The 19,480-nt window shown below is 43.8% G+C and overlaps 2 protein-coding genes across 30 annotated transcripts in view; both read left to right on the top strand.

Annotated features, from left to right (window-relative positions):
* The first annotated feature begins 286 nt into the window (after nucleotides 1–286).
* Nucleotides 287–9,315, top strand: LOC120828061 (globoside alpha-1,3-N-acetylgalactosaminyltransferase 1). 27 transcript variants are annotated; one of them, XM_078084328.1, is made up of 14 exons: nucleotides 569–719; nucleotides 882–948; nucleotides 2,043–2,095; nucleotides 2,965–3,047; nucleotides 3,355–3,571; nucleotides 4,592–4,624; nucleotides 4,886–4,921; nucleotides 6,365–6,421; nucleotides 6,644–6,676; nucleotides 6,752–6,886; nucleotides 6,973–7,105; nucleotides 7,309–7,504; nucleotides 7,596–7,815; nucleotides 7,889–9,315. In XM_078084328.1, exons 5-14 carry the CDS (start codon nucleotides 3,519–3,521, stop codon nucleotides 8,028–8,030), a joined length of 1,038 nt encoding a protein of 345 aa, XP_077940454.1. In that variant the 5' UTR covers nucleotides 569–719; nucleotides 882–948; nucleotides 2,043–2,095; nucleotides 2,965–3,047; nucleotides 3,355–3,518; the 3' UTR covers nucleotides 8,031–9,315. The 27 variants fall into 27 exon arrangements, with proteins under 27 accessions (XP_040047320.2, XP_077940450.1, XP_040047316.2 ...); XM_078084329.1 differs by lacking the exon at nucleotides 882–948 and having other exon boundaries at nucleotides 499–575; nucleotides 2,965–3,022; XM_078084327.1 differs by lacking the exon at nucleotides 882–948 and having other exon boundaries at nucleotides 503–575.
* The window catches only part of LOC120828037 (integrin alpha-3), a 23,191-nt gene continuing 12,573 nt past the window's right edge, over nucleotides 8,863–19,480 (top strand). For 2 of the 3 annotated variants that reach the window (XM_078084308.1, XM_040191331.2), the window contains exons 1-9: nucleotides 8,863–9,526; nucleotides 9,740–9,909; nucleotides 11,312–11,439; nucleotides 12,153–12,238; nucleotides 12,574–12,710; nucleotides 12,810–12,916; nucleotides 13,033–13,125; nucleotides 14,882–14,941; nucleotides 19,248–19,401. In XM_078084308.1, the coding sequence (XP_077940434.1) occupies nucleotides 9,752–9,909; nucleotides 11,312–11,439; nucleotides 12,153–12,238; nucleotides 12,574–12,710; nucleotides 12,810–12,916; nucleotides 13,033–13,125; nucleotides 14,882–14,941; nucleotides 19,248–19,401 (923 nt within the window). In that variant the 5' untranslated portion in view covers nucleotides 8,863–9,526; nucleotides 9,740–9,751. Of the gene's footprint in view, nucleotides 9,527–9,639; nucleotides 9,910–11,311; nucleotides 11,440–12,152; nucleotides 12,239–12,573; nucleotides 12,711–12,809; nucleotides 12,917–13,032; nucleotides 13,126–14,881; nucleotides 14,942–19,247; nucleotides 19,402–19,480 lie in introns of those variants that run through there. The other variant, XM_078084307.1, reaches the window with a different exon arrangement.

Below are 19,480 nucleotides of genomic sequence, written 5' to 3'. Positions count from 1 at the left end.
CACTTTATGCTTAATATTTTTCTTTTTAACTTTTTAATATTTAACTTTTTTTAACTTTATTCATTGTTTTATACTAACCCATAGCCTTAGCCTTATTCTACTAACCCATTGCATTAGCATTTCATTCCACTTTATTTTATTACTTGTGCACTGTTGTCTTGTCTGTCTACTGTCGCGCACTAACCGCCAAGACAAATTCCTTGTATGTTTGACATATTTTGGCTAATAAATGTTTCCTGATTCCTGATTCCTGATTCCTGATGTGTTGTTCAGCATCCGTTACCATGGGAATCTACCGGGTAACAACTTAGCTGGACGGATAGAGAAGTTTTCCCTCAGTTCGTTCGGACAGATGTGTCTTTATGTTTATTAAAATGTCATAATTTGGGTTCAAATAATCCCAATGTGGCCTCACGGACCTCAAATCCTGCTGGCCGCATCTGTTGACGTCACAGGTTGTTACCTGGGGAGAGGGGCGGGGCCTGGGGCAGCTCCCAGAGCAGGAAGCGGGCGTTCGGCATTCTGAGGTTACACTTCCTGCTTCAAAGCGCAGAGAGCAGCCCGCTGTGTAGAAGGTGAGTCTCCGCCGGTTCTCCTGCTTTCTCTCTGTCGGTACCGGCTCCCGTCCAAATACCCGGTTTCCGGTCCTCTCGCGGTGGTCGATTGTTTGGCGGGTTTGTTGGAGTTTCCGCGTAAACACGGACAAATCACTTGAGCAGGTCTGTTTGGTGACGTGTGGAGGATCGATAATCCCTTATCGATGACTCTTTGGTGTGACGTGAACTCGCTCGATAGGCTCACAGGTGGACTTGGGCTGCAGGTTCTAATGACACAACTGGTTCGCTTAGCCGAATCCTAAAATCGTCTTTTTTCTCAATGAGGTCTGGGGAAGAAGACTCCTGAAGTTCTACGACACAGGAACGTTTGATATTGTTAATAAAAACTAATGTGAGTGTTCAACGTTACATTAACGAGTGTGTGTTTATGGGCTCCACTGTACTGGTTTCCCTCCGCGCCCGTGTTTGCGTTTACTTAACAGCAGCAGCTGTGTCTGCCTCGGCTTCCTGATTCGTCACACATTATTAATGAGTTTATATAATAAACATATTGCTGAATAACTAAGTTTTTAAAACGTCAAAACGCATCACATATCCGTTGCAGCGATTACGATGGTATAAGTGAGTACTAAATCAAAGCAACCATGTATTTAAGACAATATATTAAATATCGGAAAGACTTAGATTAAATCTCCTTGGAGCAAAACATCAAAAGTGTTACATGGGAAGGGGTCTTTTTCCATTTTCCACTATTTCCAAAGAAATGTACAGATTTTTAATTTTTAAACCCAGCGGCCTTTCTGTGGAGTCTGCAGTTCTCTCTGTGTGGGTTCCTCCACGCGGAGGCATTCTGGAGGAAGTAAAGACCACCGATTTTATCACCTTCATCCTGACGTTTTATTCAGATTTCTATATAATTACATAACATAACAGCTTTTATTCAAAGCGACTTACAATAAGTGCATTTCAACCATGAGGACACAAACTCAGAAGAACAAGAAACAAGAAAGTGCGATTTCATCAAATAAGCCAATTTACAACTAGACATTATGAGTACAATTGAAGTGCTACAATTTGTCGCAAAATGTCAAAACAGTCCTCATCTGACTGTTTTGACATTTTGCTACAAACGGGGTTCGAATCCTTTAATATATTTTCTTAACTGTATTGCTTGGTAAGTGTCTGTGTGTGATCCTGGTCCACGGGAACCAGTTCTTTCAGATATCCCAACATCAGAAGGTTTCCTCCATACTGCTAATAATGTGTAACGAATGGGGGAACCCAGGCAGACACTGCGCGGTGAAGTAAACACTGACGCACACTCGTAGAATGGAGGAAAAGTGATCTTGAAACATCTTTGATGTGGCGCGTCCAGTCTTGGCCAATCAGCGTTGAGGCGTCTTCATTTCCCTCCAACTTTTTGCAGGTCTGTAAATGCTTTGATGATACTGATTCCTTTCATTGCCTCCTCTCCTTGCCTCCTAGGCCGGCCCACTGGAAGTGAATCAAGGAACCAGGAGGGGAGGAATCAAAGACAGGTATTTATACAAATGAGACATTGTCCCTAAATGTAACTTGTGACAAGGGAACATTTACATGTAGAGTTCGTCCTGTGTGTTTCTTCAGGGTTTCCTATATTAGGTTTATATTTCCTTTAGTTAAGTCACTCTAGTGCCGCGAGCCACACAGCACGTGGACGTGTTTGCCACATATTCATGTCAGTGTTGAACAGCCATGCATGGAAATATAATTATGAATTATGTAATATAAAACTTTTTTTTTTACTTGCACACTTCTTCGTGGGGGGGTTATGCCACTCTGTTATAATGGCAGGGGAAACACTGCTGTATATGCTTCCTTTTCAGCAATGTTATATATTATATATATATATATATAAATATATATATATGAAAACATTGCTTAAACTTCCATTGTTATGCACACAATACTCAATTGGCTCAAGCCAGAAGAGACCGACCAGCTTGTAAAGAATGTCTTGGAGACATCAAAACTTGGATGACCTGGAACTTCCTGATGCTACTCAGACAAGACAGAAGTCATCTGTTAGAGCGCCTTCGAAGTCAGCTGTCTGGTGATAGTTTCTCTGGATGGAGTTGCTCTGGTATCCAGCAGCATCGTGAAGAATGTTGGACTTCTCTTGGACCAGGATATGTCCTTCAACTCTCATATAAAGAAGACTTCAAGGACTGCCTTTTATTAATCTACATAATCTATCGGGTTAGCCTGGACCAGCCCTTAATGTAGCTGCTATAGGCCTAGACTGCCGGGGGACACCGAGCTCCTCTCGATCTTTCTCTCTCCATCTATAATAATTACCATCTCGTTAATTCAAATCACTAATTCAGCTTCTTCCCCAGAGTTTTTTTTATACTTTCTCGCCTCGCAGGTTTCCGTAGATCGTGGTTCCGTCTGGACCCTGTTCCTGACTGCTGACACCCAACGGAGTACTTGTGCTTTGTTGCCTTGCAGGTTTCCGTTACTACTCACAATACTCATTTCTGTTATAGGAATTGAATGTATTGTACATCTTTTACATTGTTCATTCTGTACACATGACATCCATTATAGATCCTCCTCTGACGTTCTCACTAAGGTTCCTTTTTTTGTGGGGGGGGTTGTTTCCTGTGCCGACGTGAGGGTTCTGGTATGGAGGATGTTGCCTGTGTACAGACTGTGAAGCCCTCTGAGGCAAATTTGTCAGTTACATTTTTAAGCTATATAAAATGAATTAAGTGGAATTTTTTGGCTCTAAATGAACTTGAACTCTCCTTCACAGTGTGTCAACACTACGGACTGAACTGGACTAGGACTAACAGACTAGCTACTCCTAAGAGAAGGGGTCTGTTCAGACCCGCTGGACCTCGTTTCAGTTGATAAAGTTTGGAATAAGGATTCCGACCGTGTTGATCAGGACTACGGTGGTGGAACTGAGACTTTAAAATGATCCACTTGATCAACGTTAAATCTTTGACCGCGGTCCTGGTGATCTTGGGGTGAGTACCACTGCTAATGCTACAACTTCTGCTACTGCTACGTATCACTTCCCCCAGGAAATACATGACCTTGTTATTCATTGGAGGATGTCACATGTGTACTGACTGTAAAGCCCTCTGAGGCCAATTTGTAATTTGCGATTTTGGGCTACAAAATAAAATGAATTGAATTACTGATGGATTTACTCCACTTATGGACAACTCTGTCGACACACCGTTTTCAATCCACCTTAAGTCGCGTATCACTTCTAAATACAGTGCCGCTTTTGCGGCTTCATGTCACGCCCATAGTTGCCCTTATATAGTCCTTATATAATCATGACAAACACTGAGAGGAAAACGAAGAGACGTAACTTCACTCAGTGTGAAGTGGAAATGATCCACGTCCATGTGCCACGTCTCCTAAGAGCGCAGATCAGCCATCAGCGTCATTACGCATTGTGACGGCATCATGGCGTTTTATTACCGTCCATCTGACAAGCAACAGCTGTGTTTAGAGGATGAATTTAATAACATGCCAATATTATTGCAGAACATATTTCACTTTTCTTTTTGAAAATGTGTTAATTTGTATTTCTGTTTGTTTTACGCTGCTGATCAAACGGGTGTTGGTGTTATTTATGAGGCAGTATTGGCATTTCTTTGTCAGTTTTACACACTTTCACACACGCTTGCGTGTTTCTTGCATTTGCCGACGGTTCTCATTTCACCCGTTTTTGTGCGTACGCGTGGGTCCGAGCTTGCGTGAAGGACCGCACATTTTTCCATCAAGTTTGCTTTTTATAAACACCAATTATTGCGTAGAGAGCGGCGTACGCCATCTTTTGTGCGTACGCAACGTTTATAAATGAGGCCCGTGGTTTTGTTCATTCCTTGTAACGTGTTTCTGTTTTGCTCTGTGGAGAGTGTCTGTAGTTCTCTATATGAGTCTGTACACATTTTTTGGTGGCAAATGAGTTTTACCACTGGGGATTAATAAAGTTTTCTAATGTAATGCCGTATTTCTGTTTCAACCCCCAGAGTGCTGTTCTTATACAGCTTCCTGTCATACAGGTAACGCATATAATATACACCCACAAGGTTTGATGTGAACTATATTCTATATTTAGATCAACTAAAATAGAGGTGTGAATGTTTAACAAGCTGTAGATGTTAAAACTTTGAAGACAAAAAAGACCACAAGCTACACAAATACACAACAAACATCAACAGGCTACATAACAAGCCACACAATTAAAGTAAAAAACATTTGATTTGAGTAATGGCAACGGAAAGCTTTAGTTGTAATGTGTGTGTTTTATTTTGTTCAAGCAGAACATCACACCAGCAGAACATCACAGCAGAGAACAGGTCAGTATCTCTACACACCGACTAGCCCCGGGGGACTCCTACCTGTTCACACCTTGGGGCTGTTGCACAAAAGTAGCATAAAGAAATCCAGGACAAGTGAAACGACGCTTGTCTCAGTTTGATCTTAATCGGTTGCACGTTTGCCGGATGAGAAGGAGGAGCTCCGTCAGTCCAGATGCACACAGCTGGGATCAGTGCACGTCCACGGCTTTCTTAAGTAGACCACGGTGTCCATCACACATCTACTGATTCAGATTTAAGACGCACGCAGCATATTTTAACCCGCTGAGCAGCAACTAATTATGGAAACTTATGAGGAGGTGAAGCGTCGAACATGCAGAAAAAGGAAAAACTGCAGCTGTAATTAAACAGAAAAGCCTGCAGACGATCACGGACCGACTGAATGAAGCATTTAAAAATATCTACTTACAGGAAAGTTGTAATTAACTGTTTTAATTGCTTTTAATAAGATTGTTTTATGTGTTGGTTTTATTGTAAAGTATCTTGTAAAGTACTATATAAATCAAATGTATTATTTTTTGCCTACTTTGCCTTAAAAATTAGCAGAGGGAATTAATGTTCCTACAGAACAAACAAGACTGGGTAAAAAATATCCTGGCCACAAGTCAAGATAAAATATAAAAACATTTTGCAGGCTGGTACGTTTGCAAATGGTAGAAATGACTTGCAAGATGCCTGTATTTTTGTAATCTATAATTTGTTACCTGCAACCTTGTGGGGGAAAAAAACATGCCGTTTGCACTAAAACATCTGTTTCGGATCAGAGCGGCAGCTGATTTAACACATGAGACTCCAGGATTAATCTTAGCCCGGCTGTTAGCCCGGCTGTTAGCCTGGTCTGGAGCAGGCTAGCTGCAAAGAATAAATCTCCATGTTTGCTTGGCTGCGTTTAATTGAATCTGCTTTCGTACAACCAAGTCAAAGCTAAATTCATCCAGGATAACCTGAAAATCCCGGCTTAATCCCTTATCCTGGTTTCGTGCAATAGCCGCCAGTTCTCACCTGTTCACTTCTCATACAGACTCACCTGTTTACACTTGTTTGCCTTCTCACCTGTCACACAGACACGTGTTCAGACCCACCCCTGTTCTCACCTTTACACAGACATACCTGTTCACCTGGTTACACCGTCCAACTGGTATTGACCAATCAGGATTGAGTAGTGAGACATTGGTTAAGACGCGTGATGACGGCCCTACTAAGCCGATACTGATACACCCCCCCCCTCTCTTGTGACCATGGGGTCTCTAATGTGTATTTAGAGAAAGTGCGCAGCACACTTTCAAATTAATAATAAATAAAATGTCTGTATACAAACACACGTGTGTGTGTACATGTCTCTATATGTTTGTTTATATAGATAAACACATATGTATTTATTTGTACATGTATGCTTAAATATGTGTGTATATTTGTGCACAGATTGTCTGCTGATGTCGTTGCTGTTGGTAATGAGTTCCACCTGGTGGCTCCTGAGCAGTGAGTACCATCATCACATTTTGTGTTTAATACTTGTATACTAATAGTATACTTGTAATTTTAATCAGTGTAAACATCAGGGCACTTTTTGGTTTATTCTGTTGTATCACAGCCTAGTGTGATATGAAACATAACATGTTGCTGTCTGTCTGGTACACTGCTAGCGGTGCTAACAACCTGTTGGACTGTCATGTTCTAATGATATCATTGTGTGTGTTCCAGTCTGCAGTATGAGCAGCCAAGTATCGTACAGGGGTGAGCATCTATCCTCGTTATTGTTTTTTTGTCTGATTGTTAGTTCATTAGGTCCGTCTGTGATTTTGACAGCAGTCGTATCGACGTAGTGGCGGTGACGCCCTGGCTGGCTCCTATTGTGTGGGAGGGAACCTTTAACCCGGTTCTACTCGACAGCATCTACAAACCAAAGAACATTACCATCATAGCCACCGTGTTTGCTGTAGGAAAGTAAGTCTGACATACCTCATTTTCCTTGAGTGGTCGCTCTGCTCTGACCTATGACGGAGAGGTGACCTATCTGACTGTCTGCACAGGTACATCATGTTCCTGAAGAGGTTCTTGGAGACAGCCGAGCAGCACTTCTTCGTTGGTTTCAAAGTGCACATTTATGTGTTCACAGACCGGCCCAATGAGGTACCCCCAGTCACAATGGCCTCTGGCAGACGGGTAAATAGAACCAGGAAACAACCCAAACGAAGCAACACACTCACAGAGTTTGCCACTGGTTTGGTTGGAGGAGGGCTATGGTTGAATGCACTTATTGTACGTCGCTTTGGATAAAAGCGTCAGCTAAATGACATGTAATGTAATGTAATGGGTTGTTTCCAGAGGCAAACTCTGACAAGAAGCGACTGCACTTTTTCCTCCAGCTGATTGTGCGGTTGGTGCCCACCGCCAAGCGTTGGCAGGAGATCTCGGCTCGGAGAATGGAGCTCATCCAGATGGTGATCGAAGAGCAGCTTCCTAACAACAGAAACTACATCTTTTGCCTGGACGTGGACTCCCAGTTCCACGGCCGCTGGGGGAGCGAGTCGCTGGGTGGACTCGTGGCTGTGACGCATCCAGGTGAGTGGTTGGTACTTGTGCTGATGGTCCACAGATTCTCGTAAAGGTGTATCTTTGAGTCCAGGTGAATGCGTGTTCCTCATTTCCACAGGTTATTACAGGGACCCACGCAGCAAGTTCCCCTACGAGCGAAGACCATCATCGAGAGCCTACCTGGCTCCTAGGGAGGGAGACTTCTACTACTGCGGGGGTGCCTTTGGGGGTCTGCTACAGGAGGTGCATCACCTCGCCAAAACCTGCCGCCACAACTTTGAGGCTGACGCCCAGGAGGGCATTGAAGCTGCCTGGCAGGAGGAGAGTCACCTCAACAGGTAGAGAGGAGGAGGGCCAACTTCTGTTCAACCTTGTTTTTTGATTTGACGCTACCTTCTGTTCTGTGTTTAGGTACATGTGGATCAACAAGCCCAGTAAGGTGCTCTCACCCGAGTACCTTTGGCAGGACTTCAAACCCCGAAATCCAGAAGTTCACATTGTCAGGTTCTCCGGAGTTGTCAAGAACTATGCTGACATCCGACCCAATGCCTGAGAGTCGGAACCGATTCATGTAGAAGATACTTTTTTAAAGTTAATCACACTTGTTGCACAGCCACAGACTCTTACCCACTTCTTCACCTGACTGTCAGTGATGGAGTCCTTACCTGAACTATTACCACACGCCACAGAAGTACAATAAACTAAAAGAGGCATTTACCTGCTATTGTGGTTGTAACCCTCCTCACAGTAGAAGAGATCATCATGCTACAATTCTATTAGTTATTTGAGACCTTCAAATTTTAAATTGACTGCAGGAAACTAATAAAACATCATACAAAACCAACAGCGATGTAGGTGAGATCAGTTTTAATCCAAATCATTTATCCCCCATTGCGTATTAGGCTTATTAGCAAAATGTACAATTTCTGAGCAGTAGACGAGAACAGCTTAAATAGGTCAATTGAACCAGTATTACCAGGGCTTCCATCCAAATTCTACACACAATTCTACTTGATGCATAACAGATTCAGTACTTGGCCCCCTTTGCTGTTCTCACCTGCTGATGCCGAACAGCAGCTTCTGAACGCGTTCCTGAGGAATTTGCCCATTCCTACTGGCCAACGGCCTCCTGTTCAAGAACATACGTGCGTTTTGTAACCGCCTCCTTCACCAGAGATTTTCGATGGAGTTCAAGTCAGGCAACTGTGACGGCCACTCTAGAAGCTTCTGTCTCTTCTTCTGGAACCAGGCTTTGGTGGAGCTACGCTCGGGATCATTGTCCTTTTGGAACGGCCAATTTTTCCATATTCTTTTCATGCAATCAAACGTCCCTCTCAACAAACCTCTAGCCAGTCAAGCAATGTATGTGTTCAATCTCAACTAATAGAGGCCGTGAGTAGTTGCACTAAGTGTGCTTGAGATAGGTGGTTGAATCATGCGGTGCTCTAGTTCTGAAGATGCCAACAAGTGTGCTTGTTGGCAAGGGGTTGAATTATTTTGAGACTGCAGTAGTCATTAAATAGTGTCATTTTGGGTTAAACTTGGATTCGCCAATAAACCTAATGAGTAATGCAGGTTGAATATTTTGGATTGCAACTGTTCTTATATTACAAGGTTACTGAGGAAACAAGGCATTCAAACCTCACATGTTACCGTCACACGGACATGGTTCTGGCCCCTTCTGGCTCCTGGTGCTTACAAGCCACTAGATGGTGACACACAACAACGAGAAGGATCCTTTGTCTCTGGAGACGGGATCCTGTTTTCTGCCTGAATGACATTGAGCTACAGTCTGATGTGAATACTGATTAATAAAAAGTAAACCGCCAACATGGAAACAAGGTCATGAACATCAGTCTTTTCATTTATCGCGTGCGTGCGTGAGAGAGGGAGAGAGAGAGAGAGAGAGAGATCGTCTGAATGACATAAGAGCTGAGATCATTCGGTTGGCAGACAAAAGATTGCTCAGTGGATGTGAGGAGAGGTGAGCAGGACCAATACGAGGAACAAAGCCAACCCAATCTTTACAAAGACGCTGAAGAACGGCAGGTTTGACTTCTTTTCTTTGATTCAAACATGATTCTTCAACTAAAATAATTAATAATATTCTATAATTGTTTGAATTGCAATAACAGTGTCTCCCCCCAAGCGGTGACCAGGGACGTCTCCTGATAGGAGGGGAGTGCCTGTGCTCATAGACCTAAGGGTACAATATTGTAACCTGGGTTTGGTCCCTGCTCTTTTGTTGTATTCATCCTCCAGCTGTGTGTCAATATGGCGCCAGGTGTGGTGGCGTTGCTCAGCGTGTGGGTTGGTGTGTGCGCAGCGTTTAACCTCGACACAGCATTCTCGCTGCTGAAGAAAGGCGGAGACGGGAGTCTGTTTGGACTTTCGGTCGCTCTGCACCAAGACCTGAGGAAGGGTAGTTACCTGTGAGTGTACAGCTGTCCGTCTATCCCGTTTGTCACTTTCTGTCCGCTGTGTGTTGGTCCTCTGTCTGTCCGTCTGTCCCCAGTGTGTCTCTTTGTCTGTCTGTCTGCTGTCTGTCCCCAGTATTCTCAGGGAAGTGCTTCTGTGCTCCTTTAAAAAATACTAAAGACATTTAAAGAATGAATGATTGTTTTAACATTTGATTTTAACGAAACACAATCAATAAGATATAATCACTATAATCCATTGTTTCTGAAATCTAACACACAACGGTCTAATAATGTGAAGCATGAGTAGCTGCTTAATGCTGCTGCACAAGAGGAATTACACACAGGCACCTAACTTACACCCCCCCACACACATGCACAGTCACACAACTTGTGCCCTGTAATGAGGATTCTCAAGGGATGTGGGGGGGTCCCTGAAGCCTTGGGTGGGGGTGGTTACTGTTTCCTCAAAGTAAGTCTGGCGGGTTCTAAATTCTCATTGATTAATTCTTAAGACAGAAGCCGCAAGTTACATTACTGACTTCCTGTTGCACCCCTACCCCCCCCCTCAACGGAGGCTCCGCACTGTCTGAAACCTCCAGACTTTGGCCCAGAATGTGCAGGTCACGCAGGGGTCACCCGGCAGCCATCTTGAAAACTGTCCCTTTGTGGTCTCTAATGGAATTGGCTCTTGATGGAAAACACACACACGCACACACGCGTTTAGTTTCCCTCGTGGGGGTCAGGTGGTCGGCGCGTCCCTAAATTGGTTAAACAGAAACTAGATCGAATCAATAATTTCCTCTCTCACTTTGGGTTGAGTTACAGTTCTGACATGATCACCATCGGTTACATCACAGGTCATTTAGCAGACGCTTTTATCCAAAGCGACTTACATTACACTTTAAACGCATGGCTTTTTCATTTTTTTGCCCGGGGAGCAATTAAGGGTTAAGTGTCTTGCTCAGGGACACTTAAACATGGAACATGGGGCAGCCTGGAATCGAACCACCAACCTTGTGCTTCCCAGCCCCCCCTCTCCAACCCCTGCGCCACGACGACCCCGGTTACTGAAACAGAATCAGCTGATTGGGTCACATTTCTGCCGTTGTCCTTAATGTGTGAGTCGAATACACCTCTCCATTTATTACAGAGGATCCCTTCCCTCCCAGGTCCCGGCGCGCAGACACATATCTCGCCTTGTATCATCTGTCTCGTCCTGTCCAATGTGCCTCATCCAGTCTCACCTGTTTATTTCAGTCTTAACCCGTATCAACTGTATCACCCTGTCCCACTTGTCTCATCCCGTCTTCGCTTTTTATTTCTGTCTCAAGCGCCTTGTCCCGTCTCACCAGTTTCTTTCTGTCTAATCTAGTATCAACTATCCTGTCCTGTCTTACCTGTCTCGCCCTGTCAGGCTATTGGTAGGCGCGCCCAGAGAGAAGGCAGAGACTAATGTTCCAGCCAATCGGACAGGAGGAGTGTATAGCTGCCCGATCACCGCTGACCAATCAGAGTGCAGCAGGATGCAGCTCATAGACCCAGGTACTCACTTGTACTCAACCAGGACGTCACATGACGTCTTTCACAGGAGACAACTAACTTCTTTCATGAAATCCTGTCAAAATGCTTCTCTTGGTCCCTTTGAGTAGACCACTTACAATCTTTACAGTCCATCCTACTGCACTCAGAATTTCTTTAGGCATTTAGATTAATACAATACTACACTAATACAATACAATACTTAATACACTCCTAGACTAATACAATACTACACTAATACAATACTACACTGCTACACCAGTACAATGCTGCACAAATGAACTAATAGATTACAAAGACAAAGAACACATTAGGTGCCGTCTTTCAGCGGATTTTAAAACAAATATTGAAGATGACAGATCACTCTCAGGTAAGACTAAAAGAGGTCTGATGTCACTTCCTCTTTTGATACATTCCATTTGCCGAAATGGACCTGGCGCCTCGCCGTCATGAATCCACAGCTCATGTTTAGTTTTCATTAACTCAATAAACTCTCAATTTAGAGCTTTTAGAAAAATCTGTTTTCAGTCCTGAGATGTTATCCCTCTCCTAATACATTATGGGTAGTACTTCCCTCACGAAAATAATGCTGCTTTTATCTGATATCTGAAGTAACCAAGGCAACGGCCATTGTAGCCATCAGAGTAGTTTGTTTTTTTGATGTCACAAACAAACATGACTGATAAAATACATTCAGGATGTGCTGACTTTTTCAGACGTGAATCTGTCTGAAGACCTGATCGAGGACATGTGGTTGGGCGCCTCAGTAGCCAGCCAGGGCAGACCTGGGGGGCGGGTCCTGGTAAGTCCCTTTTTTCATTGGCTGTTATCGACTCGAGTTTCTATTCTGATCCTTTATATTAACTACGAAACAAACTGTGATTAATGATTCATCTGATTATCTTCCTCTAACAGAATAACTAACTGCTCACTGATAAACCAACTAACTGTTTAACTAAATAACCATTTAACTTAACTGATGGACAGACTTTCTCACTGAGTAACTAACTGACTACTCTGCTTCTGATTGACTCATTAACTAGTTACTGTCTGTCTACCCTTCTAACCAGGCTAACAACCTATTTAACTAACTAGCTAATTGTATGGCTAACTAACCCGTCTCCTTCCTTTTTGCAGGTATGCGGTCATCGATTTGTTAAGCTCTATGGAGCGTTGAAGCTCAGGCACATGATTGGACGCTGTTATCTCCGTGGAAACGACCTCCAGTACAACGACACAGACATCCACTGGCAGAACCCAGACCAGCCCTGTAGGCAGGTCACATGACACTCGAGTCACGTGGAACACGCAGGACACATGACACACAAGCACAGCGCACTTCCTGTAGTGAACCTTTGTTTGTGTTTGTTCAGTCACCTGGGTGATATCAGCAGTGAGGTCATGTGTAACGTGGGAATCTCCGCCTCCATCACACAGACTGAGGTCATAGTCGGCTCACCTGGAAGCTACGAATGGCAAGGTGACCCCTGCTTGGGTCTGTAGAGTGATTCTCTGTTCAATCATGAACATGTATTTTGAGTGTGAGTGTGTGTGTGTGTGTGTGTGTGTGTGTGTGTGTGTGTGTGTGTGTTGTAGGTAACGTCCACATCTCCTGGATGAATCCTCACGTTGTCTTCGACACCCAAAGAAGTTTTTTCCCAAACCTGCAGCACAGAAACATTTATACAGGTGAACTGCCCCTTTAAACGTTCCTCATTAATATGTTGTTATTGTTATTGTCATCATCCAACTCTCTCTCTGTGTGTCTGTGTGTCTGCCTCTCTCTCTCTGAGCGAAACCTGAGGTGAATTGTTTGATGTTTCTGTCTGTCTTTATGGTGTTTGTTGTGGTGTGTTTGTGTTTCTTTGTGGGTCTGTTTGTTTCCAACCTCACGGGGCGTGCCCAGTGGAGGTCATCTTTGTGGACAGCGTAGAGAAGGCGCGTGGGGTGGCGAGGGGTCGTCAGTAACGGTAGCGAACATTCCGCCGTTCATTCCAGACGCGGTTCTGCTCGAAGAGCTGGTGTCCCAGATGAGGAAGGTGTCCTCAGGCTGCTGAGACATGTGGTGGCTCACAGGGGACCTCTCCACATGGTCCATTATGTTATGTTTGCTGTGTTTGATGGTTTTGGTGTGGTGGTGACGGTCAGAGGAGGCGAGGGCACTCTGAGGAAGTCCAGACTCACGACTACGGCAGAACGGAGAACGGTCAATTCTCCAATCGGAACAGCAGCTGACTGGATGACGTCACCGCGTCAGCTGCTCTTGCTAATACATTTGATACGGTTCTTGAGGGTTAGGATTAGTTAGTAGGGTTATTTACTGATTTCATTTCTATCTTATTTTTTTATATTATATATACTATACATCAGACATTAAATAATTAGGCGAAATATCTGAATGGATCCGATCAGAGTTGTTATACAGTCGAACATCTTTCTAAAGAAGATGAAGAGGAGCAGCTGTAGTAGTTTTATTCACACTGACAGGTATATCTAATTTGTATTCATATTGGATTGAAGAAACACATAAAACGTTACTGAGGTGAACATTTAACTGTATTACATCACACTGCATACGCTTTATAGCTTTATAGTAAGAGGAGGTTGGATACAGTCACAACAATTAAACAGTAACACGTTCCACATACACACCTCAAACATCAAGAAAACAATAAACTTATATATTCTACAGGGCAATATACAATAATTCTAATGTGAAAAATATTGATTTATTGTTATTTCATAAATATTCAGTCCCTTTGAAGTCCTGCTGCCGGTTTAGAGTCTCGATGACGGTCTCCTCTTGTCCTAAAACGTCGTTAGTTTTAATGCACAATGATGGACAATAACAAGCCTGCACACTCTGATACAGAAACAACATTAAAGTTCAATTTAAACATGATGTTATGAATCTAAACTCTGCCCTCGAACAGCCGTAACGTTACCGGTGAACAAACATCTTAATAACATATTAAATGTTCTGAACACTTCAGCCTAGTTACAATATAGTTAGACCAGACTGAGGTGAACTCAGGTCTCATGGTCCCGTTAACTACACCTCACATCTCCCACATCCTGGAGCTCATTGAGAAGAAGGATGAATGTTGACAAACCGAGCACACAAATGTTGTTTAAACTTCTCACCTAAAAAAATCCTAAAATTACATTCTGTGACTTAAATACAACTTTAATAGTATTTATAAAATTTGACCTACAGTTGTGTTTCTTTTCCTCTGCCATAGTTGCCTGTATTCTGGATAAAATGGGAAGGGCGAGTCACATCCGAGTATTCTGGCCGTTCTCGATGAGATGCGGCCTTTAGAATTGGAACAGTAGTCGGGCTGCGACTGAGGATGTTTCACGAGTCAACGAGAACACAAGAGCGTATATAGATTGAACCGAGATGTTTGTGTGAAAAATCTCCTGTCTCCCTCTGTTATTGTAGGTTATTCCGTTACTCAGGCTCATCGTCTTCTCTCTCAGGATGATGAAACCATAGTAACAGGTGAGAAGTGAATGAGTCACTAGATGGTCTAAATTAAGTTTTGACATATTGACGGACTGATCAAATTTTGACTGATTGACGATTTGATGGACTGATTGACATTTTGATGGACTGAAGTATTGATTCGAGAGGTGAGATCAGTTGTATTTAAAACAATCAATGGCAATCAGCTCAAAGATATAACGTTTAATCAACTCAGTATCAAAATAAAAGTACCAGCAACTCAGAAGAAACAGTTCTGAGTCCAAATGTCAAAATCCAAAGTAGAATTGTTAAATCGGGAGTTCAGATAATCAGTCTATTGGTTATGGTTACGCGTACAGATGTGTGAAGAAGTGTTTGCCCCCTTCCTGATTTATATATTTTTTTTTTGCATGTTTGTCACACTTCAATGTTTCAGATCATCAAACACATTTAAATATTAGACAAAGATAACACAAGTAAACACAAAATGCAGTTTTTAAATGACGATTTTTTTTATTAAGGGGGGAAAAAAATCCAAACTTACATGGCCCTGTGTGAAAGTGGAATGGAGGTAGCAGGAGACCTGCAGGAGAGAGTTGCAGTAGTCCAGGAGGGAGACGACCAGAGCCTGAATCAGTACCTTCTGAGTGAGAAGAGGACGTGTTCTCCTGATGTTGTAGAGCGAGTATCTACAGGATGGTGTTGTCAGTCATGTTGGAGTCAGGGAGAGTCGGCTGTCGATGTCACGCCAAGGTTCCTAGCACTGTTAATTTTGGCAGCTATTTTTGATTTAGTCTTAGTCTTTAGACAAAAATGTATGTTAGTTGTTGGTCACATTTTGTCATTTTAATCCTTCTTAGTCTCAGTCTAGTTTTCGTCGACGAAAACTTAATTACATTTTAGTCTAGTTTTAGTCACATTTATTAACCATATTAAACATCTTTTCTTTCCTTCAGGCCCAGGGAACCTCTGTGTTGTGTCTACAACTGCATAATAGTCTAGCGTGCAGTACTTGGTAGATATCCCTTCTAGGACAGGTCTATAACAGGGGTGGGCAAACTTTTTTTCGGTGCAATACATTATTTTCTTTAACCAGACATTCTAAACTGGACCCCCACTTTTCGTTGAACAGTCTTTTCTTTCTCTTCGTCTCCTCTTTATTTTTTGGTTTCATGACCAGTTCTTCTCTCTTGTGTCCTGCGGGTTTTCCTCCACCTGCTCTGCGCCGCCACGTACTCCACCTGCACTGAGCACTTCTATCGAAAGGATCCACCTGTCACGTGTGTTTGCGCATCTATGTTGCTTAGTAACAAACGTACGATGGTCGAGACGGTTTAAAGGTTGGCGCGTGTTTCTGCGTCTTTACGCGTCGACGCACTGGTTTCACTTCCTGGTTGTAAAGTCCTGCGTGTGTTGCAGAGCGATTCACCTCCAGAACAACAGGTGGAGTCACGTGTTTTGTTGAAGACGACCTGGAGAGTCACGTCTTTGTGTGTGGAAGTCATTGGTTGCTTTATTTATTGATCATAGACTTTATTGCCCCGTGCATCCACACTGCTGCTTTTCATCAAGGACACATTTGTCCCGTATTTTCCTCCACGACTTTGTTCCCCTCGTTTGTGGAGATCTGCCTCCATGAATCAGAGGCCATCCGGCGTCCTCATAGTCCGCCAATGACGGCTTGTACAAGCGCTCATATTTACGCATTTCTTCCCACAAAAGCTCTTCGATCTGATCCGTTCTCCCGTAAACATTCTTCCTTTTAATAACAGCCGTATTGTGCTGTGAAAACGGAGATGTGAGACTCTGTAAAGGACGTAGTTAGCGGACCAATCACAGCCTTGTGCGCTGCGGGAGGCTGCGTAGCTTTTGACGCTAGTCTAGAAAAACGGTAACGGAGCGTCTCATCCACCGAGGAAACGCTGCCATACGGGGGCCGTACTCTGCCTGTCTGTTAGGTGCATGCGAATTTAGGGGGGAAAAAAGTATTGTGACTTCATTAATCACCAACATTTTCGTCTCGTCTCGCTAACGAAAGTTAGAATAGATTTAGTCATAGTTTTTATTTTTTGTTTTCGTCACGTCTTAGTCTTGTCTTAGTCGTGGAAAAAAGGTCGTTAACAAACATTTTTCGTCATAGTTTCTGCCGACAAAATTAACACTGGTTCCTAGCAGTCGCAGTCGGTATTAACACGGAGTTGCCAAAGTTAACCGTCAAGTCCTGGGTCGGAGAATCTTTTCCTGGAAAGAGAAGTAGTCTTGTCGGGGTTGATTTTCAGATGGTGGGCGGATCCACTGAGAGATGTCAGTCAGACAGGCAGAGATCCGAGTGAGGGAAGGAGAGAATTAGTTGGGTGTCATCGGCATAGCTGTGGTAGGAGAAGCCATGCGAGCGAATGACAGCGCCGAGAGAGTTGGTGTAGAGCGAGAACAGGAGGGGACCCAGGACGGAACCCTGAGGAACTCCAGTAGTAAGAGGACAAGGTTCCGACACAGATCCTCGCCAGGTTAGTCGAGGTGGCCGTCGAGGTAGGACGAGAGAAGGGAGAGAGCAGAGCCTGAGACACCAAGTTCCTGAAGGGAGGAGACGAGGTTTTGGTGGTTGACTGTGTCAAATGCAGCAGAGAGGTCCAGAAGGACGAGGACAGAGGAGCGAGGAGCTCTAGCAGTGTGGAGTTGCTCTGAGACAGCAAGGAGAGCAGTCTCTGTGGAGCCTTGAAGCCTGACTGGTGGGGGTCAAGAAGGTTGTTACAGTGGAGATAGGAGAGTTCGCACATTCAATACGTTTCTTCAGGAGAGGGTTAACTCTTGCCTCCTTCAGAGAATTGGGAAAACAGCCAGATAACAGAGCAATGAGACAGGTGAGGAAAGGAAGAAGATCAGGAGCGATAGATTGTAAAAGATGTGATGGAATGGGGTCAAGAGGGCATGTGGTCGGACAGACAGGTTACTAGGGTAAGAACTTGGTTAGGAGACAGGGGGGTGAAAGAGGAAAGCGACGGCGATAGAGGTGAAGTCAGTGGGACACAAGTAGGAGGTGGGTTTGAGAAAGAGGAGCGTATGTCAGCTATTTTTTTCGTAAAGTAGTTGTCTACTGTCTAGGAGGTTGGAGAAGATAGAAGAAGAATAGTTTTTGGCGGTTAGAAAATGAAGATTCAATTCTGGATTAGTAGAAATAGCTTTTGGAGATAGAAGCAGAAGAAGAGGAGAGAAAAAATTGAAACACAAGCAGGTCATCAGGTCGTTTATATTTACACCGTCTCCTTTCCGATGCTCGCATGGCGGCTCTCATGGCACCGGATCAGACCGACACAGATGAGTGAGAAGGAGTCAGAAGGGAGAGCTGATAGAACAGAGGAGGAGAGAGGGAGCGAATGGGTACAGAGTCAGTTAGGATGTTAGTTATAGAGAGTAAGAGATGAAGAAGTGGTCAGACACATGAAGTGGAGTTACAGAGAGGTTAGTGGTAGAGCAGTTTCTAGTGAAGATGTAGTCAAGCTGATTGTGAGTAGGAGGAGAGAGACTGAGTGAGTGAAAGAAGAAAGTAGGAGTCTGGTCAAATGACAACGATTATTGTACCGGTTGAGTAACTGTTACAGCACGGAATTCAAAAGACAGTAGTCAGGACGGTGGAAGAGGGTAAAGAGAAAGCTCCATTTGGAGGAAATTAGTAAATATGTGCCACCACCCCTACCAGTGGGCCTGGGTGTGTGGCTGAAGGAGAAGGCAGAGTTCATTTATGTTTTAACAGGGGGGCAATCACTTTTTCAGACAGGGCCATGTAGGTTTGGATTTTTTTCTCCCCACAATAATAAAAACTGTATTTTGTGTTTTCTTGTGTTTTCTTTGTCTAATATTTAAATTTGTTTGATGATCTGAAACATGTAAGTGTGACAAACATGCAAAAAACAAGAAATCAGAAAGGGGGCAAACACCTTTTCACACAACTGTAGAGTTAAGGTGTTTGTTTATGTGTGGAAGGGGGGGGGGGGGTTCAGGGGGAGCCAGCGCCCCCCTGTTATAACGGTATGGGAAACACTAGTTTCAGCAAGCCCCGGTAACGGCTCAGTTCCTGGGGGAATTGCAGGTTTTCCAACCCCTCCTCCGGGAACGCCACAATTAGACGCCTCGATCAGATAAGCTCTGGTCCGTCAGCCGGTTCTGACTTCGAGTCGTGATCAATTTTATATATTGCTAATGTCTTTTTGCACAAAAATAGATCAGGAATCAGGAACATTTATTGCCAAAGTATGTTAGAAATACAAGGAATTTTATATTGCGGTTGGTGCGTAAGATCAGGCCGTGCAATGTTGACGTACTGATGACCTGTATTGTTGAACAGGAGCTCCCAAGGACAGTAAAGACGATGCTCGTGGCTCAGTGCTGCTCGCTGTGAAGCAGTCTGACAAACTGACAACCCAGCAGACTCTGCGCGGTGAACAGACGGGCTCGTACTTCGGTAACGCCGTGGCTACCACCGACCTCAACAACGACGGGTAACCAAGGATTGACTAGAGGTCACATCCTGTTCGTCCTCTTCTTTCTGGTTTCGAACATCTAGAAACCAAATGGAGA

This window comes from Gasterosteus aculeatus, chromosome 11 (assembly GCF_964276395.1).
Source record: "Gasterosteus aculeatus chromosome 11, fGasAcu3.hap1.1, whole genome shotgun sequence".
Classification (NCBI taxonomy): domain Eukaryota; kingdom Metazoa; phylum Chordata; class Actinopteri; order Perciformes; family Gasterosteidae; genus Gasterosteus; species Gasterosteus aculeatus.
This window is presented reverse-complemented; position numbering and strand designations above follow the sequence as displayed.

Excerpts from the sequence above, each read along its gene's own strand:
- LOC120828061 (XM_040191382.2), top strand. The coding sequence starts at position 3,519 with ATGATCCACTTGATCAACGTTAAATCTTTGACCGCGGTCCTGGTGATC. Across the intron at positions 6,422-6,643 it reads CACCTGGTGGCTCCTGAGCA|TCTGCAGTATGAGCAGCCAA; the intron begins GTGAGTACCATC and ends TGTGTGTTCCAG. Across the intron at positions 6,887-6,972 it reads ACCGTGTTTGCTGTAGGAAA|GTACATCATGTTCCTGAAGA; the intron begins GTAAGTCTGACA and ends CTGTCTGCACAG.